Consider the following 20,930-nt stretch of genomic DNA (forward strand, 5'->3'; position numbering starts at 1 on the left):
CTCTCTCGGCTGGCACCGCCTTTCTCGTCCGTCGGTAGCTCGGTCGGCAGTAGTTAGCTCTCTAGTTGGGCGCAAGTGGGAACATCTCGGTATCCTCCCCGATTTCGCCCTCGGCGGATCCGCTTTCGGGGGTTTACTTTGACTCCGTGAAGTGGACTAGTAGTCAATGCCTGCGGCCAAACGTACATCGTGACATCGGGACTGCTTCAGTTTACGATCCACCATTCAACCAGTGACCCATGATTCCTTTGTCGCACTCGACGTGACAACCATCCCAGCATATTGCAATCTTTGAGTGTATTCATTTCATCTCAAAACCAGAGCTACGCCGTCGCTATTAAGAAATATGTATGGTTCTTTTCCCCGTGAACAAGCCAAATAAACCCGCTTCGCTGGAGTGGTGTCCCAGAATCTCAAAAAAGGCAAACTATCAAAACGGCAAACCAGCTCCCTGTAAATTCAGTATTGGAGCAACCCAGCTTTTGCAATGCCGTGTCTCTGCATGGTTGGTTGACCCATCTCCCCCGTCCAACGACAAGAAACCGAGACATACACAGATATATAGCTGACTTGAGTAAAAATGAGAGTCGCCATCAGATCCCGTATCCCATTTGCCCGCAAAATCCTCATCACGAGCTTTTTCCCATCCTCAACAACACTTTCCCAACATCCCGGGGAAATCAAATAGTATAGTGGCCCCATGACCAGATAGACATTACAAGGGAACAGACAAGGTAAGAAAGTATGAGTGATTATATGGGGTCAGAGGGTTTCTATACATCGTCGAGTACACGTATCGTGAATGATTAGTTTGTTTGTGTTTGCGTGTGAGCGTGTTTGTGTGCGGCGCGAGGGAGAACCACTTTCGGTGATCTCCGCGTGCAATATGACACATCTTGGAAGACAAAGAATCTTGTTTTCTGTTCTTCCGAGTGCTGCCCGCAGAGAGAAAGTCGTTTACTTCCTCTCATGCTCGTCGACGACCTCTGCCGATGTCCCGTGGAGGTTGACCTGGCCACGGTGATCAGGGTCGATGCGGTTAACACTGCCCTGTTGCACGTGGCCGAAGCTCGCGGGTCGCCGCTCCTGCCCGACGCCGTTGCCGCTGCCGCCGCCGCCGCCGCCGTCCGACGAGTCATGCAGGTCGATCTGGCTCATCTCTTCCGTCGTCGTGGCGCCCAGGGAGGACCCCGAGGAGAGGCGCTTCTGCGACCCCGTCCGCTCAAAGGGCAGCCTCGACGAGCTCCCGCCGGCGCCTGGAGCAAGATGCTGCCCATAGACACCACCCGTGGACTCGAAGTGGGTATCGAGATTGAGTGACGGTCCTCGGCTGTGCGTCGGCGTACGCCGAGAGCTCTTTCGCGGCACCTCGGGGACGTCTGGGATGTCGTCATCGCCGACATCCCTTGCTGCCGTATGCGCCGTGTACCTACTGGACTTGGACTGGATTCGGCTCGGTAACCTTATCTCCTCGCCTATATCAATCCCAGGTAGCATGGGAGGCGCGTCGGGTATCCTCGACATCTCGACCTCGTCTCCGTTGTCTTCTTGCGGGTTGCCATCCTCGTCGAGCAGCTCTGTAGAGCCAGCCTCTCCATTCGCTCGTCCGAGTCGCGCAGCCTTCTCGGCCTTCTTCCTCTTGGCCTCATCCTCGTCATCGGACTCGATAGGGCCGTTGCGGAGCACGCCCATCGCCACTGGGATGCCCTCCGGCGGCCCGTCCTCTGCGAAGTCACCTCCCCTAGCCTTCATAGCGGGCGGCATTCTCGAGCTTCGTACAACTTCGAACCCCTTGCCCTTCTCCTTAGTCTTGCCTCCGAGGAACGTCTTGAACCAGCCGGCAGCAGAGGCCATCGGACCCGTGGGATCGGCCGGACCCGTACCCAGCTTCCTGCTCGGTGCATCCGAATTCAGGCGTTCGCCTCGAACGCCATAGTAAAAGTCGACCTCTCTCGTGGAGTAGTCAGCCCTCGGCGCGAAGCTGATGGCAGGCTGTGCAGCGGCAGGTGCTGGTGTCGCCGCTCTCGAAACTGGAGGTTCTGCCTCCGTTGTGATCTCGGGCATCAAGCTCGCGCCGGCCTGACTGTTCCGTTTCACAGACCAGTCCGCACTGGCCCACGAGCCACGAGTCTTATCGGCCGGTGACGCCGTAGTGTCGCGGGTGTCGATCGTCTGCCGTCTCGTCCGTCGCGGTTGCCGGTAGAACGGATCACCAGCCTCGAGAGCCGCAGCTGAAGCAGGAGGCATCGAGTTGCGATTAGCGCCGCCAGGAGACGGCAGGAAAGAAAACGTACTGATTTCTCCCGGCGTAGTGGGCGTGAACGAACTGGCCCCACTATCAAGAATGCGTGGCGCAAAGGGCACGTCCACGCTGGTGAAGTCGAGCGCCGAGGAGCTGCGCTTTCCACGGTTGTTGAGGAGCACGCCGATGCTACCGGCGGACTCACTCCTGACTCGACCTGAAGGCATGACATAGCCCGTCTTGGATGCCTCCTCGTCCAGCATAGCAGTCGTGGACAGGTTGCTCTGACGTGATGGACCTGCGTTGCGACGGGGCATTCTGCGTGAGAGCTGGCGCATGCCAAAGATCTTGGACAGGCCACCCCTGGTCTGGCCCCTGATGTCGTCGTTGCCCGCCCCCAAAAGCCGGGCCACGACCTCGAGAATGGTCTGGATAGCGTTCAGTAAGAAGCCAAGAATGAGGACGCCAGCATGGATGACCAAAATGACATAGCCGACCCAGCCCCTGGCTCCTTCGGTCACACCCAATTGTGGCACGAAGGCAATCATCAACAAGACGGAGGCGATTCGAAGACTCGCGAAAAGCGTGTGATATGCGTTCATGGACGACTTGGTATGAAACGGTCGGAAAGCGTGGATCGTGAGGATCTGGACCACCTCGCAAATGGCCAGGATGACGACCTGGGCCACTCCGGAGGGCTGGACACCGCCAATGGCGATGCCGCGGACGAAGGTGAGCAAGAGCGGGATCATCGCGAAGGCTGCAGCCTCGTCAGAGTACGTGTTGTAGAGAGGACCATACAGCAGCACGGTTGGCAGGTCGTCAAAGAGAACAGCCCTTGGCTTGGTCGAAACGATGAGGTAAAGCAGCCATATCGCGAAGCCAAGCAACACGACGACTGTGATCGCGGCGAGGGCGACGGTGTAGGCGGGTGAGCTGCCCGCAAGGACCAGCTGGAAGGTGGAAAGAGCCACCAGGGGAAGCAGAAAGTAATTGAAGGCGATTCTGATGACGTTCCCCACGGAAAAGGGCACATTCTTTGCTCGGAGATCCTCCTCGGGGATGTGCCGGATGAACCGGTAAACCCACTGCAGCCCGAACCCAAGCTGGCAGACGACGAACGTGCCGGCAATGATGACGAGAAGCCAGACCATCATGCCTGCCCATACATCCTCCGCCTCTTCCATTCCGACCAACTGGGCAATGTGCTGAAGGCCATACTGTCCGTTCGTCACATAGATACCATCAACCAGGCTGGTCAGGCCCGGGGCCTTGCTCACGAAGGTCTCATTGAACATGAGAGCGGACCAGGCCGCCTGGCTCACGATGGGCTGGAAAAATCCGGGGTAGTTCAAAGTCAGGCCTCCAGTGAGGACAATGAACTGGATGTAGCCCAGGCAGTCGCCAAAGCCTGGCGTGACCAATCTCAGGATATCGGCGTCGCGGCCATAGTTGGACGACCAGTGGAAGATGTCCGTTGAGCCCCACGGACTGAAGACCGCGGCGAAGATCGTTGCGAACCCCACGACCAAGAGGATGACAACTGGAAGGATCTTCAACATCCAGACCAGGTCTCCCAGGTCCGGCGTGATCGTTGCTGAGACGCAACCAATGTCGGTCCCCGCGTCTCCATACTTGATCAGAAACGTGGCCGAGAAAGATGTGAATGCATACGAAGAATAGAAATTCTGGGTCAGGTTGAACGACGGCAGCTGGTAGGGCGCGCTAAAATTATACACAATTAGTCCAACAGTCCAACCATGATCGGATACTCAATGACATACAGCACAGTTGTATTGAAAACGGGACCCAAGGGGCAAGAGGCATTGACGAGTGCCGTGTTGCAGAAGTCAAAGTCGCCGTTCCACGGTTCGTAGGTTAACACATTCACCTTGGAGTGCAGCGTGGTGAGCTTGGGATCCGGGCCGTTCGGATTGGGGTCACGGAGGATCTTCCCAAGGGTCATCTTGGGATCCCGCCAATCCGAGCTATTCCAGGCCGGGAGAGGCTCGTTGGTATTCGTTCCTGTTACGTTGCCGTATGCCGTGACACGCAGGCTGTGGGTCGGGTTCTCGGTATCAAAAACCGCATCAACATACAGCGGGACGAACTGTAGGAGCACGGGGTTGTTATTGTAGCGGTAGTTGTCGGGGAGACAGTTCTCGAAGTTGATTTGCGCCGCCTCGACCGGCTGCGCGCACAAGGTTGCCAGAAATATCAGGATCACGCTGGAAAACACAAGCGAGGCTCTGGGAAGGCGATGACGCAGCCATCGGTTTGTGGAAGAGACTAGCCGGCGACTGCGGCCGGTGTCCCTATCTGTGTACTTCTCAGCCGTCTGGACGTCGTGGCAATGCCGCCGCCCCGGCCTTTGTCGTTGCTGTGATTCTGTCATGACGTCCGTGGGCCCGGAGAATGCCGGCATTCCATCTTGGTGGTGATAGGAGCAGATGTGCGAGAGTGCTTGTGTGGTGTCGGCTTCGCTCGCAGAGGGCGCTTGGCTTGGGATGGCCGTATGCGACACTCGCATGGTGGTCGAAGGTGATCACAGGAAGTCGTAGGAAAGGTTCGATTTACTTCAAACCGGAGTTCTAGGATCGGCGCATTTTGGACGTCGTCGTCGTCGGGTCTCGTGCGGTTCACGGTGTATTGCGTCCAGTGCGCACGGCTACCAATCCGCCCTGATGAACGAGCAACGAGCGAATGCGACAAAGATATGCGTGAGACTTCGGCCGCCAAACGTGGGCGTCAAACAGTTCGACACGTTATATTCAGATCGACAGGGCGACCGTGATTGGGCCCTGCGTCACGGATCGGTGGGCAGTGAGGCAGTGCTCTGGGTCGAAACGAGCGTCCAAGAATCCGCGAATAATTTGATTGACGTGAGCGGCTAGAAACCGTGATCCAGGCGCCCGTTTCAAATATCTTGTTCCTTCCTTGCTAACGCGGCAGAGATTGAGCGCGGAACCAGGATTCGTCGAGGCGCGGAGCCACGGTCGGATTGACGTATTTCAACGGTCCCAACGTTTGGCCCAGAGAATAGCGAGCAGAGATGATCGAGCGGTGGGAGCTAGAGCGAGGTAGCGTGACGTGGTTAGCAACTACTTACAGCCTGCTGGGACGCGAACCTTACCAATCGGCTTGCTTTCGAAACGAATGTACAGCATGCCCAAGGGGAATGGGATGGTTCGAATCAAAAGACGAGAAACGAAAGGGCTCGAAAGGGTCAAACGAGAAAAAAAAGTAATACGACTGCCTGCCTGGATGACTGACGGACCAGGAGATGGTGGGGACGAAGATGGGGGCGCTGTTGCTCGTCAAAGCACGGCCGACCGATGAGGTAGGTCTAGTCCTGCCGGAACGGCATGGGTTCCAAGGTAGTACAAGCACTGTAGATACGCTAGGCGTGCTCCCCTGTCCTGGGCTGGGGAGGGAGCTTGGGCTGTTCTGGACACCTGCAGTTAACTACTTCACGTCGAGAACTCTTGTCGTCGCCAGTGCCGTCTTTTGCTCAATTCGTGGAACGACACATGCACCGCATGCACCACGGATTGGGCCCTGCAGAGCACCTCGGCCGGTTGGCAGGTCTTATTGATCGCGGTTTTAGTACTCAATCGCACCCGTTGGCCGTTGGTGGTTGCGCAATCAAGGAAACGGTCATGGACGGTACCCTGGCTCCGTTGCAACACCAAGACGACAAGCATTGCAGACAGACGTCAGTCAACCGATGATCAGCCACCCAGGCCGTCTTCCTCGCAAGAGAAATCCCCCCATGCCTGCCCAACTCGCTAGCCGGATCGCGTGGTGGTGGTGGTGGTTGGCAGAGCCAACACATTGTCACCTCGCCCAGCCCCCGGCCAACTCCCCATGTTGGTGTTTAATACCCGGCTGTTATTGCTCTGATGATGTTATTATGTCGGCCATTCATGATCCCCCGCTAGAATGTGCTTGGAACATTGAGCATAGCCATAAAGCACCTGAAATTGCGTCTCTACACCCAGGGAAAGATTGACATCTCGAGCCTCGGACTTCCACTCGACCTTGGACTAATCACCCATCAACAGCCATAATCATAGAACAGCATTCGTATGCTTACTTGTTTGCTCCCTTCAGAAATGCTGCCATGTTCGTTCCGAACGGCACAGCTGCAGGTCAATCCTTGCAATTCGCCTGTCCAAATGCAAGCCACATGGAACCGCTAATCACAATCATGAATATGCTCCGTAGAGGTGTGCCAAGATGGTTTTGAGAGCCTGGATCAAACACACAAGCTGAACTCTGGAGCAGCTAGAACCCGCTCTAGTTAACAACGGACAGTGACCACGCACGCGTGGTCTTGTGAAAGGGATCAGACTACCTGCTGTTAAGCTTCCTGCAGACTAAGCACTGGCCCATCGACGATACGAGCTGTACCCGCTGTGGGGGGTTGTCAGCCAAGCACCAATACCGTCGGGCCATCCTCCTCAGTGGAGGCTATTTTCAGCAACACGAAACGAACACCATACCCTTCTCGACCACTCCTATCAGCTTGTCCTGTCAGGGGTGTGCTGAACTACCGATATCTTTACGGAGCTGAAGTCAGATGGGCCAGCACCAGGACGACGGGCCCTTGTGAACCCTACCGGAGATGTGGCTGTTGCCCGATGCTTAATAAAGGGGCGAGCTCGGTGAACTATCTTGCAAGTATCACAGCCTCACTGAAGACCTGCGCGTGGAGCAAATCAACCTGGCATTTATCTACACATCTTTATGCGTTTCTAAAAGAGACCAGATGAAAGCACGATCTTCCGGCGATCGTCAATACCAAGCCATCCGTTCGTATGAGCCACATATCTTCTCAGGGGTTCGTCCAGGATAGCAACAGAGATTCCACAATATTGTCCCCATATCATGCAGCAGCGAGTCGGTGAGGGCTATTGCTATGCCTCAATTCAGTCCTTCAGCTGTGCAATGGCCTTTCGCAGCGACGTGTCCATTCCCCAGCCATTGTGGCCTTTCAGGATGTACTGGTCACAAGCTCCAAACGCTGTGGTGCTCAGTTTGAGTTGTGATAAGTCGAGGAAGACGTTACAACAGAGATGACGTGTGTGTTGGCCGGGAGGCGTCCGCTCCAGCGGCAGCTGGTCACTCTTGAGTCTCTTCAAGCTTCTTGCGCCGCTTGTAGACCGTGCAGTCCCAGTTATGTCAGGGCTGAATCTGCTATCTTCATGTAGCCTAGTCAAAAGCTCCTTTGTTGCCGATGTCCTGGGAACAGCGGTCTCTTCTGACGTCGAGGGTGGAAGAACAGAAGCTTGGCCAGCGCCACAGAACAGCGTCGCTTGCCGGAATTTATGAGAATCAGCGGCCGGACGCAGCTTCCAGCTCATCGATCCCCGAGCTTCACTTCTTATCGGGGACGAGGGTGGCGGTGACTGTAATCCGTTGAAAGCAGGTCTTGTCCGACTCCCCCTTCCCGCTGAAGGCATATGATTGTTGTGTGCTGATCGGTCAAATCCACTGCGTCTGTTCCCTCGCCGCTGTGGTCCAGGATTGTCGAAGGTCTGATATCGTCCGTTCCCAGCGTCTTCAGCTCCCGTACCTTGATGGCTCGATGTCAACCCATCACTAGGGTTAGGCACACGTCGAAGTAAGCCCGATAGCGTATCAGATCCTTCAGTCGAGGCATCCACTGAGCTGCGAGGGTTTGGTTCGGGCGGAGTGAATACGAGGTCACACTCTCGGAATTCTCCGGTCTGTGGTGCTTTCATCTTGGCGATCGTCCACGGATTCAGACTACCAGTGGATTCTGCAGCATCAAAATAGTCGTCTCCGTTACTGTTAATCCAAGTCTTCACTAGTTCGGAACAACTCTCGCGTTCGGGGGGCCTTTGAAACGTGGTAGGCTGATGCTCGCTCCCTTCAATGTCGTGCTGTGAAGCCGCTGCATGCAGCTGCTGACCAGGCGCCTCCCTTGACGAGACATGGATGTCTTTTCCCTTGCTAGACGAGAAAATGTCAATAACAAGTTTAGTTTGAGGGTGCTCGGTAGTCACTTGCGGTGCTGGCACTGAGGCTAGAAGTTGTTCGTTTTGCTTCTCAGAAACAACTTCGAAGCGCGTTTTGCAATGATCATAATCACCGCTCGCCTCAGAGGACATTTCTCTTCCCAGCTCCCTGCCCCCAGCCGGGAGATCGTCAGGCAATGAGCCAAGTGCCATCTGCGCTGCATCGTCTGGATCCCCGGAGGCTATCCCGCCTCCAGCATCAGTACTATCAATTTCATTTGGAAATCTGTCCAGCGCCTCAGCAACGGCGACTGATTCAACAGGACGAATCTTCCCATATACTTCATCACACAGATCCTGGAATGGACCGAGGAGAGCATCCTCGTCTGCGAACAGGACATCCGATTTCGCAGGGTCGATGTTCACATCGTAAGTACCAGGCGAGCACTGGATGTTGAGGATCAACAGGGGCTCTCTGCAAGTTTCGACTCCAGGATGAGTGGATACACATCTAATCTTCTTCTTGAATATTTGATAAAGCTTCTTCGCCGTTCCTGTTGCTGGCGAGATCGGTCTCGTATCGACCGACACGAACGCCCCTTTCCCAAGGGTGAGCACATCTGCGCTCACTTTCGGCATCAAGGCTTGGAAGGCAACAGATCCTGACGCATCCTTACTTGATTTCATTCGATGAGACTCGGGTACGCGCTCTCTGACAGATGAAGTTGTCAACTGAAGCTGATTCTTCGTCACGACACCGAGAATCTGAGCTTCTGCGTCTTGAAGACCAGCATCGCGGCCAGGAGCATATGACCAAGAGATCTTGTTGTTTCCCAGCACCTTGAAGGATAGCTTGACGGCTGGATTGGCCAGTGTGTACGAGTAGAGAAGTTCTTTAATCTTTGTTATCGTTTTTGAACAATCCCTGATGGCGATTCTTTTCCTGACAGGTAAGTTCGAGAAGATGTTGGTAACTTCGACAGTTGTGCCAACAGGAGCGCACACCTGTCGCATTTCTTTGACCCCTTGGCCTTGGCCCTTCAACCGAATCATCGTTGCCACTGGCAATTCGACACTCCTTGTGGTGACGGAAACGGCCCCGAAGGTGGCAGCACTGGCGAGCGCTTCGCCGCGAAAGCCCAACGATGTTCCTCCCACTTGAACCAGGTCGTCAAATGACTTGAGCTTGCTCGTGCAGCCGTGGCGGCCGAGAAGGTCAAAGTCGCCTGGATGGATGCCGGTGCCATTGTCCCTGACCTCAACCTTGTCGACAGTGTTGGCAGATACGAGGACCTCGATAAAGGTCGCCTTGGCATCGATTGCATTCTCGAGCAGCTCCTTGACGAGACTTATTGGCGTGCTTATGACAGTCCCTGAGCCGAGTGAGCGTATCGTCGTGTCTGACAGAGCTGTAATGGCCATGACGCATGGAGCATATCAATGCATGCAACATTGGTTGTTCTCCATTCAGATATAAAACAATGGTGAATGTCATACATGCGAGCTGCCAAAGGATGCTCCGAGAAGGATTGAAAGGAGCCATGGCCTCTGGACAGGCACCAGCGTAAATTATCGCATGAAGAAGGAGCATCGTGTGTGAACTTGCAACGGATATTGGAAGGAACGCACAACTTGAGGCAAGAGCATCCCGTACTTTCCTCAAGAATCAATAACTGTATCTCTGTGTTTCAACTTCATTTTCTATCATTTTCTAGAATTCGCATCCAGGTGTGTATATGGTCCAATCTGATGCGCTTTCTGCGTCTGCAACTGGCTTTCCACGTACCAAAGTCTAGCGAAATGTCTTTTGACATCACGGACGGTAATCAATGCGGACTTCATCACAAAGCTTTGAGGGTCACTCAGCATTCCACAGTCAACCTCTGGAGACGAGATATCGATGCTGATGCTCCAACTTCCCAACGCTGGTTGCACTTACACGTCCTCTCACGACCAATATCGGGCTCCCGGCCACGAACATGGTGCCAGAACACACCAGGACATCCCAAGTTGCCATCTGGACAATATCTACCTCGGCCTAGCATTGTGGCTGGTCTCGGTACCTGATGCATCCGGAACATGGTTTTAGAGTTCAACCTGCGCAAGCCACACGACCCCTACCGGCCAAACCTCCGGGAGGGTATCCATTACGCGCGGCGGGTGGCGGCACTGGACGCACTTCCGTCGGATAGGGATGCCCCAAAGAGATAGATTGGCACTCTCGTCTGGATTCACGATGAGTAAGAAAGCTGCAGGGATGCTCCCAGGAAATGCTCTCCGGATCCTGTTCTCGCACCATCAAGAGGCGAGGTATTACGTCGTGCCAGTGTAGCGTCGACTACGAGGTCTGAAGAGGGACAGAGCAAGCCAGGCGACCAACGGTAAAGCGGCAAGGTTGTGTACAGAAGCAGAACAGAAAAACAGGGAAAATATCATGGGATTGTTAGCATCGTGAAACGTAGTAGGACCCCAAAGGCCAAAGTCGTTTCCCCAGTTCCAGAAATGCCATCTGCCCCGAGACGCCGACCCCTTCCCCTCAAAACAGACTCCCGACTGACCGGTCAAGCTCGATTGCTGCACACCCCTCGCGAGCAGGGTACCTATCACCGGACTCTCAACCTGCATGGTCACGTATACGGGGAGTGCGTACCTACATGCAGGTCAGCGGGTTGCCTAGACGGATACCCCTCTTTCCTCCTTCTTTGTCCTCTTGGTGTTTTATATCCGGCAAACACTCTCATACAAAGTATCGCTCTGCACGGGTGCAGATGACCTAGCCAACCCCAGAGAGGAGGATTTCGGGACGTGCATGTACATACTGCTTGGCTTTAACTTGCCAAGTACTGCCGCGACACGTTTTTCTTCCCCTCGTCGTGTCATTACGGGCGTCAAATGTGGACGACGCGCGGTCCCTCTTCGCGAACTCGAGGGGGCGAGAAATGGTTCTTGTTCTTGAGAGAAAAAGTCCGCCTCGACTCCGTCCAAGACTCATGCTCGGCACCTCATCTTGGCGATAAGGAGTCAACACTTTGCGGAACAGCGAATGAACTACGATTATTTTCGTTTATGACGGAAAGACGACGTAAAAAAGGGAACAGACAGATGAGAGTACTTCATCAGTAGCGACTATTCTCGGCACTTGGACAACAACATACGTACAATTTACCTAATTACCTCTATGTACAAGTACTGGTCGGTTTTCAAAACAAACCTTGTCCCTTCTGTTCTCCGCAAAACTTCATGAAAATCCGGGGCCGGGGGTGGCCAAGTCTAACACCAATCTGCATGTCGCTGCTGCGTCTCGCGGCACCCATTGGACACTTGCATTGGCGCACGCATAGGTCATTACTTCGTAGGGCATTCTGCATTGAGGGGTAATGCACGAGAAGGAATAGAGAACGACCTATTAATACAGACACGGCCAAGCCCATAGGTACAAGTGGATGGAGACCCTTGGCTGCATGTACCGCCCAAAGAAAATTGCAAAACGGCAATGTCAGATCATTCAGGACATGACAGTGACAGTTTTGAAGTTGTGAATCATCAATGGGTCCAGCGTTGGAGCACTGTGGGTAAAAGGTTTCCAAAACCGCCCCAGAGCTGAGAGGCAAGGCCGAGGCCGACCCTTCAAAAGTCCCCCAGTTCATCCCATGTCGTGTACAGTACTGTGCTTCAGCCAGTCAATATCTTAGCCGTCCGTTTCCGTCGCAAACCGTTCCGGTCCGTAACGGTGTCCCGCTCGGACATGGCGATGCATGTTACGGCTTCCATCTCGAACTCTCAGCCTTAGTGAATTACCTATACATACTGAGAGATTCTGTCCGCCGACTTTAGGACAGAACTTGCTTTGATCAGCTCCTCAGACCTGCATCTCAGCACTTACCAGAACAGCACGAATTCGGAGCCGAGAAGACGAGCGGTGGCTTGGGTGGAAAACTTAAAAAAATGATAAAGCCGCAAAACGCCAAGGCCTTAGTCGTATCGAAGTCGTATAGTAGTCGAATCGTAAGTCGCCTCCTCGTCGGCCACTCCCGCCCGCAGAGAATAACATCATCCGATGGTCATTTGCAAGTCCCTGGCATGAGCGATTAGGCCCCTTACGGAGAGAAAACCGAGCAGTCGACCAGCACGGACGGTCGAAAGCTTCAGGGACTGGTCTCACGAGTAGGTAGGTAAGGAGACCTGACTTGAGTTTCGCTTTTCGGTCGCTGTAATACAGCCGGCATTAGAGAGCGCGGCGCTATTACCGCTCAAGGCTGTTATTTCCAGCCCTGGAGCCTCCAGCGCTGTAACTGCAAGTGCCACCCCCCATCAGCCGATCCATCAATGCGACTTGGGGGCCCAGTCGACCGCTGTGGACTTGTCTTCCGGGGTGGGTTGACAGCAGGTTTCTTGCAAGTGATCTGGTGTGTGTGCACACCCTTCCGGAGCAGATTCTCCGTAGCGAGACCCCTATGACATAAGGTTTCCCCCAAAACATGGCACGCCAACAATTCACACCCCTTGCAGTCGCAACTCGTCAGTGGCTGGGCAAGGGTCCTGCGAATCGAGCAGAGGGCAGGGTATCTAACAGGGTGGATGAGATGAGCAGTAAAGACTTCTCTTGCGGGATCGTAGGGGGCCGACCTGGTGCTCGATCGTCCTGTCACGCGGCGGGAACAATTAAAACGAAAAAGTCTTTGGGACACTGTATCATTTAGATATCCTACCGGAAATCGAGAGATCGTCCGCCCATGTGAGAACTGAAGTAACGCAGAGAACCCTTTCAGGGTCCTGGCACATCATGTATGTACCTACTAAGTAGGCGAAAGCCTAGTTGCCAGATTGGCGAGGACGAGGCTAGCCTTATTGCGGGACACGGAAAGATTGAATGCCTCATGTTACCAAGCTGGAGTGGTTCGACACAGCTATGGTATTTAGCAGGCCAGCCTCCTGAAAGGCAACCTTGAAGCGAATAAGGCTGCTCAGTGCGGATGGCCATGCCAGAGCGCTATGAAACAACCGCACACAGCCATGTGGAAGTCGGACGAAAAAATGGAGCATAAGAGAGCAAAGGACCAGCGCGAGCCGATAGGCTGCGTCGAGAGGGTGTTCTGCAGGGAAAACAGGTTTGCGGGAACATGCTAAGCAGAGATCGGGACCCAGCCGGTGTGAGATAGGCTGCGACGAGTTAATTGCAATGCGACATCGTTATCCAACGAGGGTCTCCCCTCAGTGCCTTCTGCTCCTGCGCCTCTTTACTCCGTACGTTAGGTAGTGTGTGTGCGTGTGTGTGCGTGTGTGTCGTGCGTTGCGCACGCACGCTGAAGGGGGAAAAAAAGGGTCTCAAGACCAGCCCTGGAAGAGTTCTGACAGGCTAGACGTGGCGGTACTTCTGAAAAGTAGCGAAACGGTCAGAGTACCTCGGATTGACAGGGGCACGGGACGCCCTAGAGGATGACACTGGGGCCGGGGCGTTCAGGCAAGTGGAGTTTGTCTGGTCAGGGCCCTGGCCGCCGGCTCAGGGTCCGCAGAGTCAAAGGACAAGAGAGAGGGGAAATGGATGGGAGTGTGGGCCACGGGGGGGTGTGCGTCCTTCCCAGAGAAGTGGGTTCTGCGTGGGCGCCGGCCAGAGTCCGTCCCGCAAGTAACTAAGCGTTCCGGGGCCTGGCGCGACTTTTTCTTCGATCATGACCAAAAAGCTCGATCTGGTGCAGGAGTCCCCTTTGCCTTTGACTGTCACCCCAACGATCCAGGGCCCTGATGCTCGATGCCGCAGAGACTTCGTCATAGGGCACCAAAGACCCCTTAACCAGCCGGCTCATGCTCTTCGCGCCGAAATTTCCAAGGAACGAGAAAAAAAAAGTCCTTTCGCATTAGTGCGCCGCCATTTGCCATGCTATTAAGGATATTTCCCATCTTTCGACACGAGGAGCCGCAAAAAAGGTCCCGGTCACGACACGCGCTGGGAGTGGGCCGATCACCATGTTTGTGCATCCTCACCCGCAGTGTCTCTCATCAAGGCTCATCAGGGAGGAGAGGCAGACTTGCAGCGCAGACCTCAACTCGCTCACAGGGCGGACCACCAAGCCCCAAGTGGCAGAGCTGTAGGCACTCCCTGCATTTACACACCACGGCCCACGACCTTGCATAGGTATTCAGTACGTAGTGCAGCGAACGAGCCATCGACTGGGGTAAGGTGGGAGGGTGGTGGATCCGTCACCGCCAGTACGTACGGAGTACCTACTTGTAGTTTTTTGCCTGCCTTTCGCCAGTGAGGCCCTTTGGACCCTTTCCTCTGTTTTAGGGCGATGACGCAGTTGGAGGACCCCTTCTCCAAGTACTCTACGTGATGAGTTGCTCGGCAGGCTGTTGCACCGAGCTGTCGGCCTGAGAGATTTCTCGCGTACGTACGGCTGGGGGAGACCAGGCAACATATCGGCAACTCGACAGATAAGAGCGAATTCGCTCGAGTTTCTGAAGATCCAGGGTATGATAGCTCCTACGGAGCAAACGTCAAAGCCACAGCGCTGGGTCTGGGGGACTGGCAATACCAGTCGGGTGCCTCGGGACCCAGGAACGGGAAGTTCAGATGTCGATCTTGCATCCCGCAATCCTTCCTGGGCGGTCAAGGCCAGAAATAGGTTGTGTCCCGGTCAGTGCGGTAAAGAAGAAACTGAGCAGCTGGCCCCAGGTACTGAGCAGACCGCTCAACGACAGAATAGGCCTGTCTAAGTCTTCCCAGGCCGCTGAATAACAAACAACAATACAAGTACACAGCAGATACAGCGACTTGTACTTCGTAGCGGCCTATTGCGGGGATAGTGTTCAGGTGTGGGGGCTCTTTGGGTTGCTCCGCTTTCAAAGTACAAGTAAAGAAGGCCATGGAAACTCTAAACTTGTTGCCCAGGTCTTAGCTTCGACAGAGTTCAATCTTCACGATCATTGGTCAGAATCTCACGGAGGGAAACGCCGATAGGCTGACACGGCTCCTGCCTTCTGTTTCCAGGGTTCTTCTTGGCAACCTTAGTCGGGAAGGATACCCGTCAACCAGAACATCGTACTCGGCTTTAAGACGAGAATGCGCAATAGTGGCAGCACTATGAGCGTCTATCCCTCTTTGGACGGGTTCTAAAACACCTTAGTATTCAATAGAGATATAGTTGATTAGTAGATGCGCGAGACTTGCTGTCGATACATGTCCTCCATGTTATTGAATTGACTTGCTGCTATCTCGTCGGTCTCCAGGTGTGGTGAAGTGACCGAGGTGAAGGCTTGGGGCTCCACGACATACTTGCCCGACAAGGTAAGGTCGAAGTGAGAAGGGGTCGTCGTCGGTCAGGGCTTCAGCCATGGATGTTAATGAGTGCCCCAGCCAAAATCATTAGAGTAGAGGAGCTATTTCTGTTGTGTCCAGGGTCGGCAAATTAAGCCTCTGCTTGTGGGAAGGCCTGATGATTGACGATTGCAGGGCCCAATCTCTGGTGCAACCGAGCTGAGATACCATCTCGTCGCCAATTGGTGCATCTGGACCATGACAGCTATGTCTCCCTTGCCCTCAACGAAGCCCTGCAATCTCGACAGGCTGGCCAGGCCACGAAGGCCATCATGATCCGTCACGTCTTGCCGTCCTTTTGTCTCGCTACCACCGGCACGTCTGCTCAGGAACAAGAGTTGTCGTGCTAGTTGCTAGTTGATCTCATAAAAGAATGGTCCGGCAGAGAGTGATTAGTTATCAAAAACCCGTAAATTATGGGACCGTGACAGCCAATCGCGACAGGCACAAGAGTTGTCTCCGTCGCTATGGCATCTGCCGTCGGAGAAGTTATGGGAAGATAGTGTCGACAAACTCTGCGCTAATGACCCAGCGAGCAGCAAGATGCGGCTGCCAGAGGTTACCAAACCGTGGTAAAGCAATCAGGGGGTGCCTGCGAAGCCCGGTAGTCCGTTCCAGAGCCAACAAGCGAGCGATGCGACCTGTGATCAGGTCAAGTAAAGCACCCTCCATGAGGCTCTCAGACATCATGTCTTAGCAATGGCGAATCGCAAAGCACAGTCCTACCTAGGGATTGGAGATATGTCTTGAGACCGTGAGAGCAAGCCTCTATGCAATGTTCCCCAGAGTACCGGTCACAAGGGAACAAGTCAAGATAGCATTGCCGCTTGCGTGCTGCCCTCCGGCAGTAAAGGCCACACTATCATCTGCCGGACGACAAGCTCTAATGTTAAAGCAACCTGGAGGTTTTTCTGCGGGCGTTCCTGAACCCTTCAGACCCTGGAAGAAGCCGTTGGCTTCCATTCGCGGCTTCTTGCAGTTAGAAGCCTGTCAAAACGGAGCCTGAAATGATCGTACGTAACAGGATTCCCCCTGCTGACGGTAGGGTCTTTGCGCGTTAGGACCCTGGCAGCCGCTGACGTCACAATGGCATCGCCCTCCAGAGAGGAGGGTATTGCAGGAGAAGGATTGGGGATTGGTCTTGAAAGGGTTCCTCTCTGACATGCATACGGAGGGTCTAGGGTTAAAGACACGCCCGTCTCCGCCTCTCCTCCGCCTTCCCCCCTTGGAAACGGAGTGGCTGAGAAAAAGGGAACACATGCCAAGCGGCAGAGAAGAGGAGGAGAATCGCTTCCGTTTGGAGTATTTTGTGGGGACGTATGGCTGGGATCCACTTTGCGATCGATCGAGATTATTGAAGGTGATCGAATCCACGACGAAAGGAGCAATTTGGGATGCATGCCCTTCCTCGAAAGCGCTGGGATCGGCCGAGCCCTTGCACCACGAAGTGAAAAAAATAAAAGAAAAACTTGTTTCGTGCCAGAGTTGATGCCGCAGACCTCCCTTAAGTGGCTCTACCAAGTATCCGAGGGTGTTTCGCCGAGTCGCTATTCATCTGTCAAAGCTCTTGGTAGGCGGGCCGGAGAGATGTGGTTGGCCAGCAGCTGGTAAGCTTCCAGGATAGCGTCGCTTTGTTATGCTAGGTATGCTTTGACAGGCAGCATACAACCGCACGTCCCACGCAACCAGCCACTCCCACCGCGATGGACCACACTGGGCTGGCAGTTTTACGCCACTCGAGGGTTCCGATCAAACACCCCGAACAGAGCTGATCACTCTGATAGAGCGATCATCGTCAAGCATGCGCGGAACGAGCAACGTCGTCCCTGTTGATCTCTTGCTCCTCCCAAGACCCAAGACCCAAGACCCAAGACAACCGGTGAATGCAACGAAAACCTGTCTGTCGGATATCTGATCAGCGCTCTCCACACACTCTCCGTCCTTTTGAAGACTCGGCGCGAGATGCCGACTGCCACTTGTCACGGCGCCGGAGTGCCGGCACACTTTTGACCAGTGCTCTCCTCCACCGAATCCTCTGTCTCTCTATTCTAGCCCTGGGCTCTGCACCCGCTGCAGATGCATCAAGTGAGACCGGGGCAGGCTCAGTGACATCATTGCTCTTGACCGTCTGCACGATGTCCCACTCGACCTATCCTGGACAGGTATCCAGATGGGGTTGCTGTACCCTACCGAGTAAGGTAGGATGGGGAAGGGGGTGTTCCTGGCCGGGGACAAAACGGGCAAATAATGGGACTCTGTGCGTGCCAGCAGGGGATGGGATGTGAAGGTGTTGTCTCCGGCTGGTGCTGGCGAGCTGTGAATAGAGGCATTTCGGCAACCCTGGCAGGTCCCACCGGAATTAATTCTTGGGAAGGGAACGGACAGCCACAGAGGGAGCATTGAGCCGTGTGATTTTACAAGTACAAGTCACGCTGGAGGCAGGGGTTTGAATGCCACCACCGCCGCCGGCATTGCACTCTACACCTCGAACTGAGAGTCACTCGTCCGGAGTTCGAGACACATGCACCGTCAATGGAAACTGACATCCATTCAAGGAGGTGACTAGGTAACTTGCCCGCCCATTCCTGCCTAACAGCAGGCCAGACATGTCAAACCATGCTTGCGGGAGATGAGGTGTTGTTTGAAGACTCGCAACTCGCCGTCTAGTGGCCAAGAGATTGTCGAGGAACAAAGGGAGAAGAAGGCTGAAAGCTGGGCAGCATGGCCACCGGATCGAGATCGCAGGCAGATACTTGCGCCAGAACCCTGCCATGTACCGGTACCGTTTGGCGAGACCTGGCCAGGGTCCCTGAGGAGGGTGGATGTGGCTAGTGGATAAGACACAGAAGCAGTCGAGGGCGCTAATCCCTGCCGCGCATCCATCCCTGTCCGCTGGGCGCCGCCAGTGTGGTGGCTTCTGGGTGCTGGCCACTGCTGGGTGCCCGCAAATTCATACTTTTTCTGGCCAGGCTTGCCAGGCTTGTCAGGAGGGTGTGGCTGCATCAAGTGAGGAGCGGCACAGGCCAAGCAAGCACCTGAAAATGGGGTTTCATGCAGGCCCCGTCACTTTCCCATCGTCGATGGGGCCCCGGTACAAGCCCAGCGGGCCCATACAATACCCACACACCACAGACGAGTTGCATGGTCTTTTTTGCTCTCCCATCGGCGCCATCCATCTGCATTGCGCTGCTGCTGCTGCTAGGTACCGCTAACAGCGACACTCTGGGACAGCTCTCGATCCGATTTCCTTTTTATCTACAAAGCCCTACTGCCTCCCCCCTTCTTCCTTCTCGAATCCCTCTGACGTCTGAAGGGTCTCTCTTGTTGAACGACTTCTTTTCTTTCTCCTGGTTGATCTAATCATCTACTATCTTGACGCTCGTGGCTCATCACACCTCTGTTCTCTCTTACGCCCACCACTCTCGCTCTCACTCTCTCCTGTAAGTGCAACCCCGACGATCACACAAGCCTGTCTCAACCTCGCTGTGCACAATCAACCTGTGGCTAAACTAACGCATACCTTCTCGTATATCTGCAGCCCGACGAGCAAGTTCGAGCAATTCTGCCCCAGAGACAAGACTGTCTTTGTGCCTTAAAGGACGAGATCTGTTGCCATCCCCTCGTTCGGGTCACCAAGGATCCGACTTGCGCCATCAGGCAATTCCCATCCTTTCGCGGTCCCAGAGCTCCGGACTCTGCACAGCACAGAATCGAGCCTGATTCGGGATTCGTTGCTGCTATTCAAGCTGGACGACGGTATCTTTCTACGAGCTTGCACCTGACAAGCTGCCGACTTTCACCTCTCTCCTCTGATCACTTGCTCTGTGAGCACAGCAACGCAGCACCACATTCGCCATGCATACCCGCGACGCCACGGGACGTAAAGTCTCGCTTCTGAACGACGAGCCCACTTACGAGAGCCAGTACTCTGCTGCAACCCATCGGCTCTCCTACAGCGCGGCCAGCCATGTCGTCTCGCAGCCGTATCATCCTGGTCTGACCCGTAGTGCGTCGTCCTCACCTAACACGCCGGAGCTGCTCCGCTCTGCCTCCTACGACTCCCAGATCAGCAACGAGCCGCTGTCTCCAATGACCCCGAACGTCGCCTATGCAGACTATGGACGGACTGTTGTCTACGCTGATGGCCGCTCGCCATATGAGGAGTACATGGCCGATGGGACTGTCTATGCTGGTGCGAAGCGCCCTGCGTCCTTCGCTGACAGCAGAACCTCATCATACGACCTGGATGACAGCGCGACCAGCCCCGCAGCCCAGCCCACAGAACGCACTGGAAAGCGGTACCCGTGCCGCTATCGCGACAGCCACGGCTGCGACAAGACCTTCACCACCTCCGGCCATGCGTCGCGGCACTCCAAGATTCACACTGCCGAGAAGGCAGTGCAGTGCACATTCCACGGGTGCTCCAAGAAGTTCACCCGCGCCGACAACATGAAGCAGCACCTCGAGACGCACTACAAGGACAAGAGCCGCCACTCGACCGCCCGTCCCAGCATCACCGGCCGCAGGTCAAGCTCCTCGGGCAAGGTCAGCTCCTCCAAGCGAGTCGACAGCACTCCTCTGCCCTCCCCCGGGGTCGCCGGCGGTGCCTGGGACATGCGCGCTCTGAACCTGCCCCTGCTGAACAGGCCCAGCGCAGCGCGCACGCCCAGCAGTGGCCTGGATGCGCTCGCCATGGCGGTCGCCTGCCAAGAGGGTGGGAGCGCGTAGGGGACACCCCGAGAAAGGCGAGATCCACAATCTCGTGGTGCGCTCAGGAGAGCCTGAAACATTTTCGCAGCCGCGCACACACCTTCGCAGCTCCATAATTACCCATTCGGGTTGTTTTGGGGCCCTTTTTTCGATCAGGAACAGGCGCATCTCGAGATCTTTCGATCAGGTGAGCTGCCCAGTCCGTGGTGGCCCCATGGCTTGTCCGGACGGCTCCACCTGATCCAAAGGATCGACGATGCGATTTTCCCAGCCTTTGCCGCCAGTCCAGTCGCCCAAACCTCGCGAAATCTCGAAGCCCATCGCCAATTCCATTCCCCGCTCCTCCTAATCATCGCCGGCTATTCCCGCCGTACAATGCTAATCTCTCACAATCTCCATGTTTCTGACACATCACCGATTCGCCACAATACGATAATATCCACGGGCGGAGCAATCTGGGCTTTTGTTATTTTCTTGCGAGCCGGCTAGCGACAAAATCACCACGAATCGTGATCCGGACTTTTTTCCGTGGCACACATACATACACGTCTTTACTTCTCACCAAGTCGGAAACCGGAGTTTCGTTCGGCAGCGTCTTATTCATCTCATCGCATTTCATTTTTATCTATGGGTTCGGTTTATAAAAGGTTACAAGTACACGCATAGTAACCAGGGGAGC

General features: G+C 54.9%; 3 protein-coding genes across 3 annotated transcripts; 1 reads left to right on the forward strand and 2 right to left on the reverse strand.

The window, feature by feature from the left end:
• Nucleotides 1-957: 957 nt before the first annotated feature.
• E0L32_003084 (uncharacterized protein) lies at nucleotides 958-4,772 on the reverse strand (the record flags this gene model as incomplete). Its single annotated transcript, XM_031137345.1, has 2 exons — nucleotides 958-3,967; nucleotides 4,027-4,772. The coding sequence occupies 2 exons, from the start codon at nucleotides 4,770-4,772 to the stop codon at nucleotides 958-960; spliced, it is 3,756 nt and encodes a 1,251-aa protein (XP_030999152.1).
• A 2,401-nt stretch (nucleotides 4,773-7,173) lies between these two features.
• Nucleotides 7,174-9,648, reverse strand: E0L32_003085 (uncharacterized protein; the record flags this gene model as incomplete). Its single annotated transcript, XM_031137346.1, has 1 exon — nucleotides 7,174-9,648. One exon carries the CDS (start codon nucleotides 9,646-9,648, stop codon nucleotides 7,174-7,176), a length of 2,475 nt encoding a protein of 824 aa, XP_030999153.1.
• Nucleotides 9,649-19,396: 9,748 nt separating this feature from the next.
• E0L32_003086 (uncharacterized protein) lies at nucleotides 19,397-20,269 on the forward strand (the record flags this gene model as incomplete). The annotated part of the gene is made up of 1 exon (XM_031137347.1): nucleotides 19,397-20,269. One exon carries the CDS (start codon nucleotides 19,397-19,399, stop codon nucleotides 20,267-20,269), a length of 873 nt encoding a protein of 290 aa, XP_030999154.1.
• Between the last annotated feature and the right edge of the window lie 661 nt (nucleotides 20,270-20,930).

The sequence above is a fragment of the Thyridium curvatum genome (assembly GCF_004353045.1).
Source record: "Thyridium curvatum strain D216 chromosome Unknown NODE_13_length_580902_cov_83.771903, whole genome shotgun sequence".
Classification (NCBI taxonomy): domain Eukaryota; kingdom Fungi; phylum Ascomycota; class Sordariomycetes; order Thyridiales; family Thyridiaceae; genus Thyridium; species Thyridium curvatum.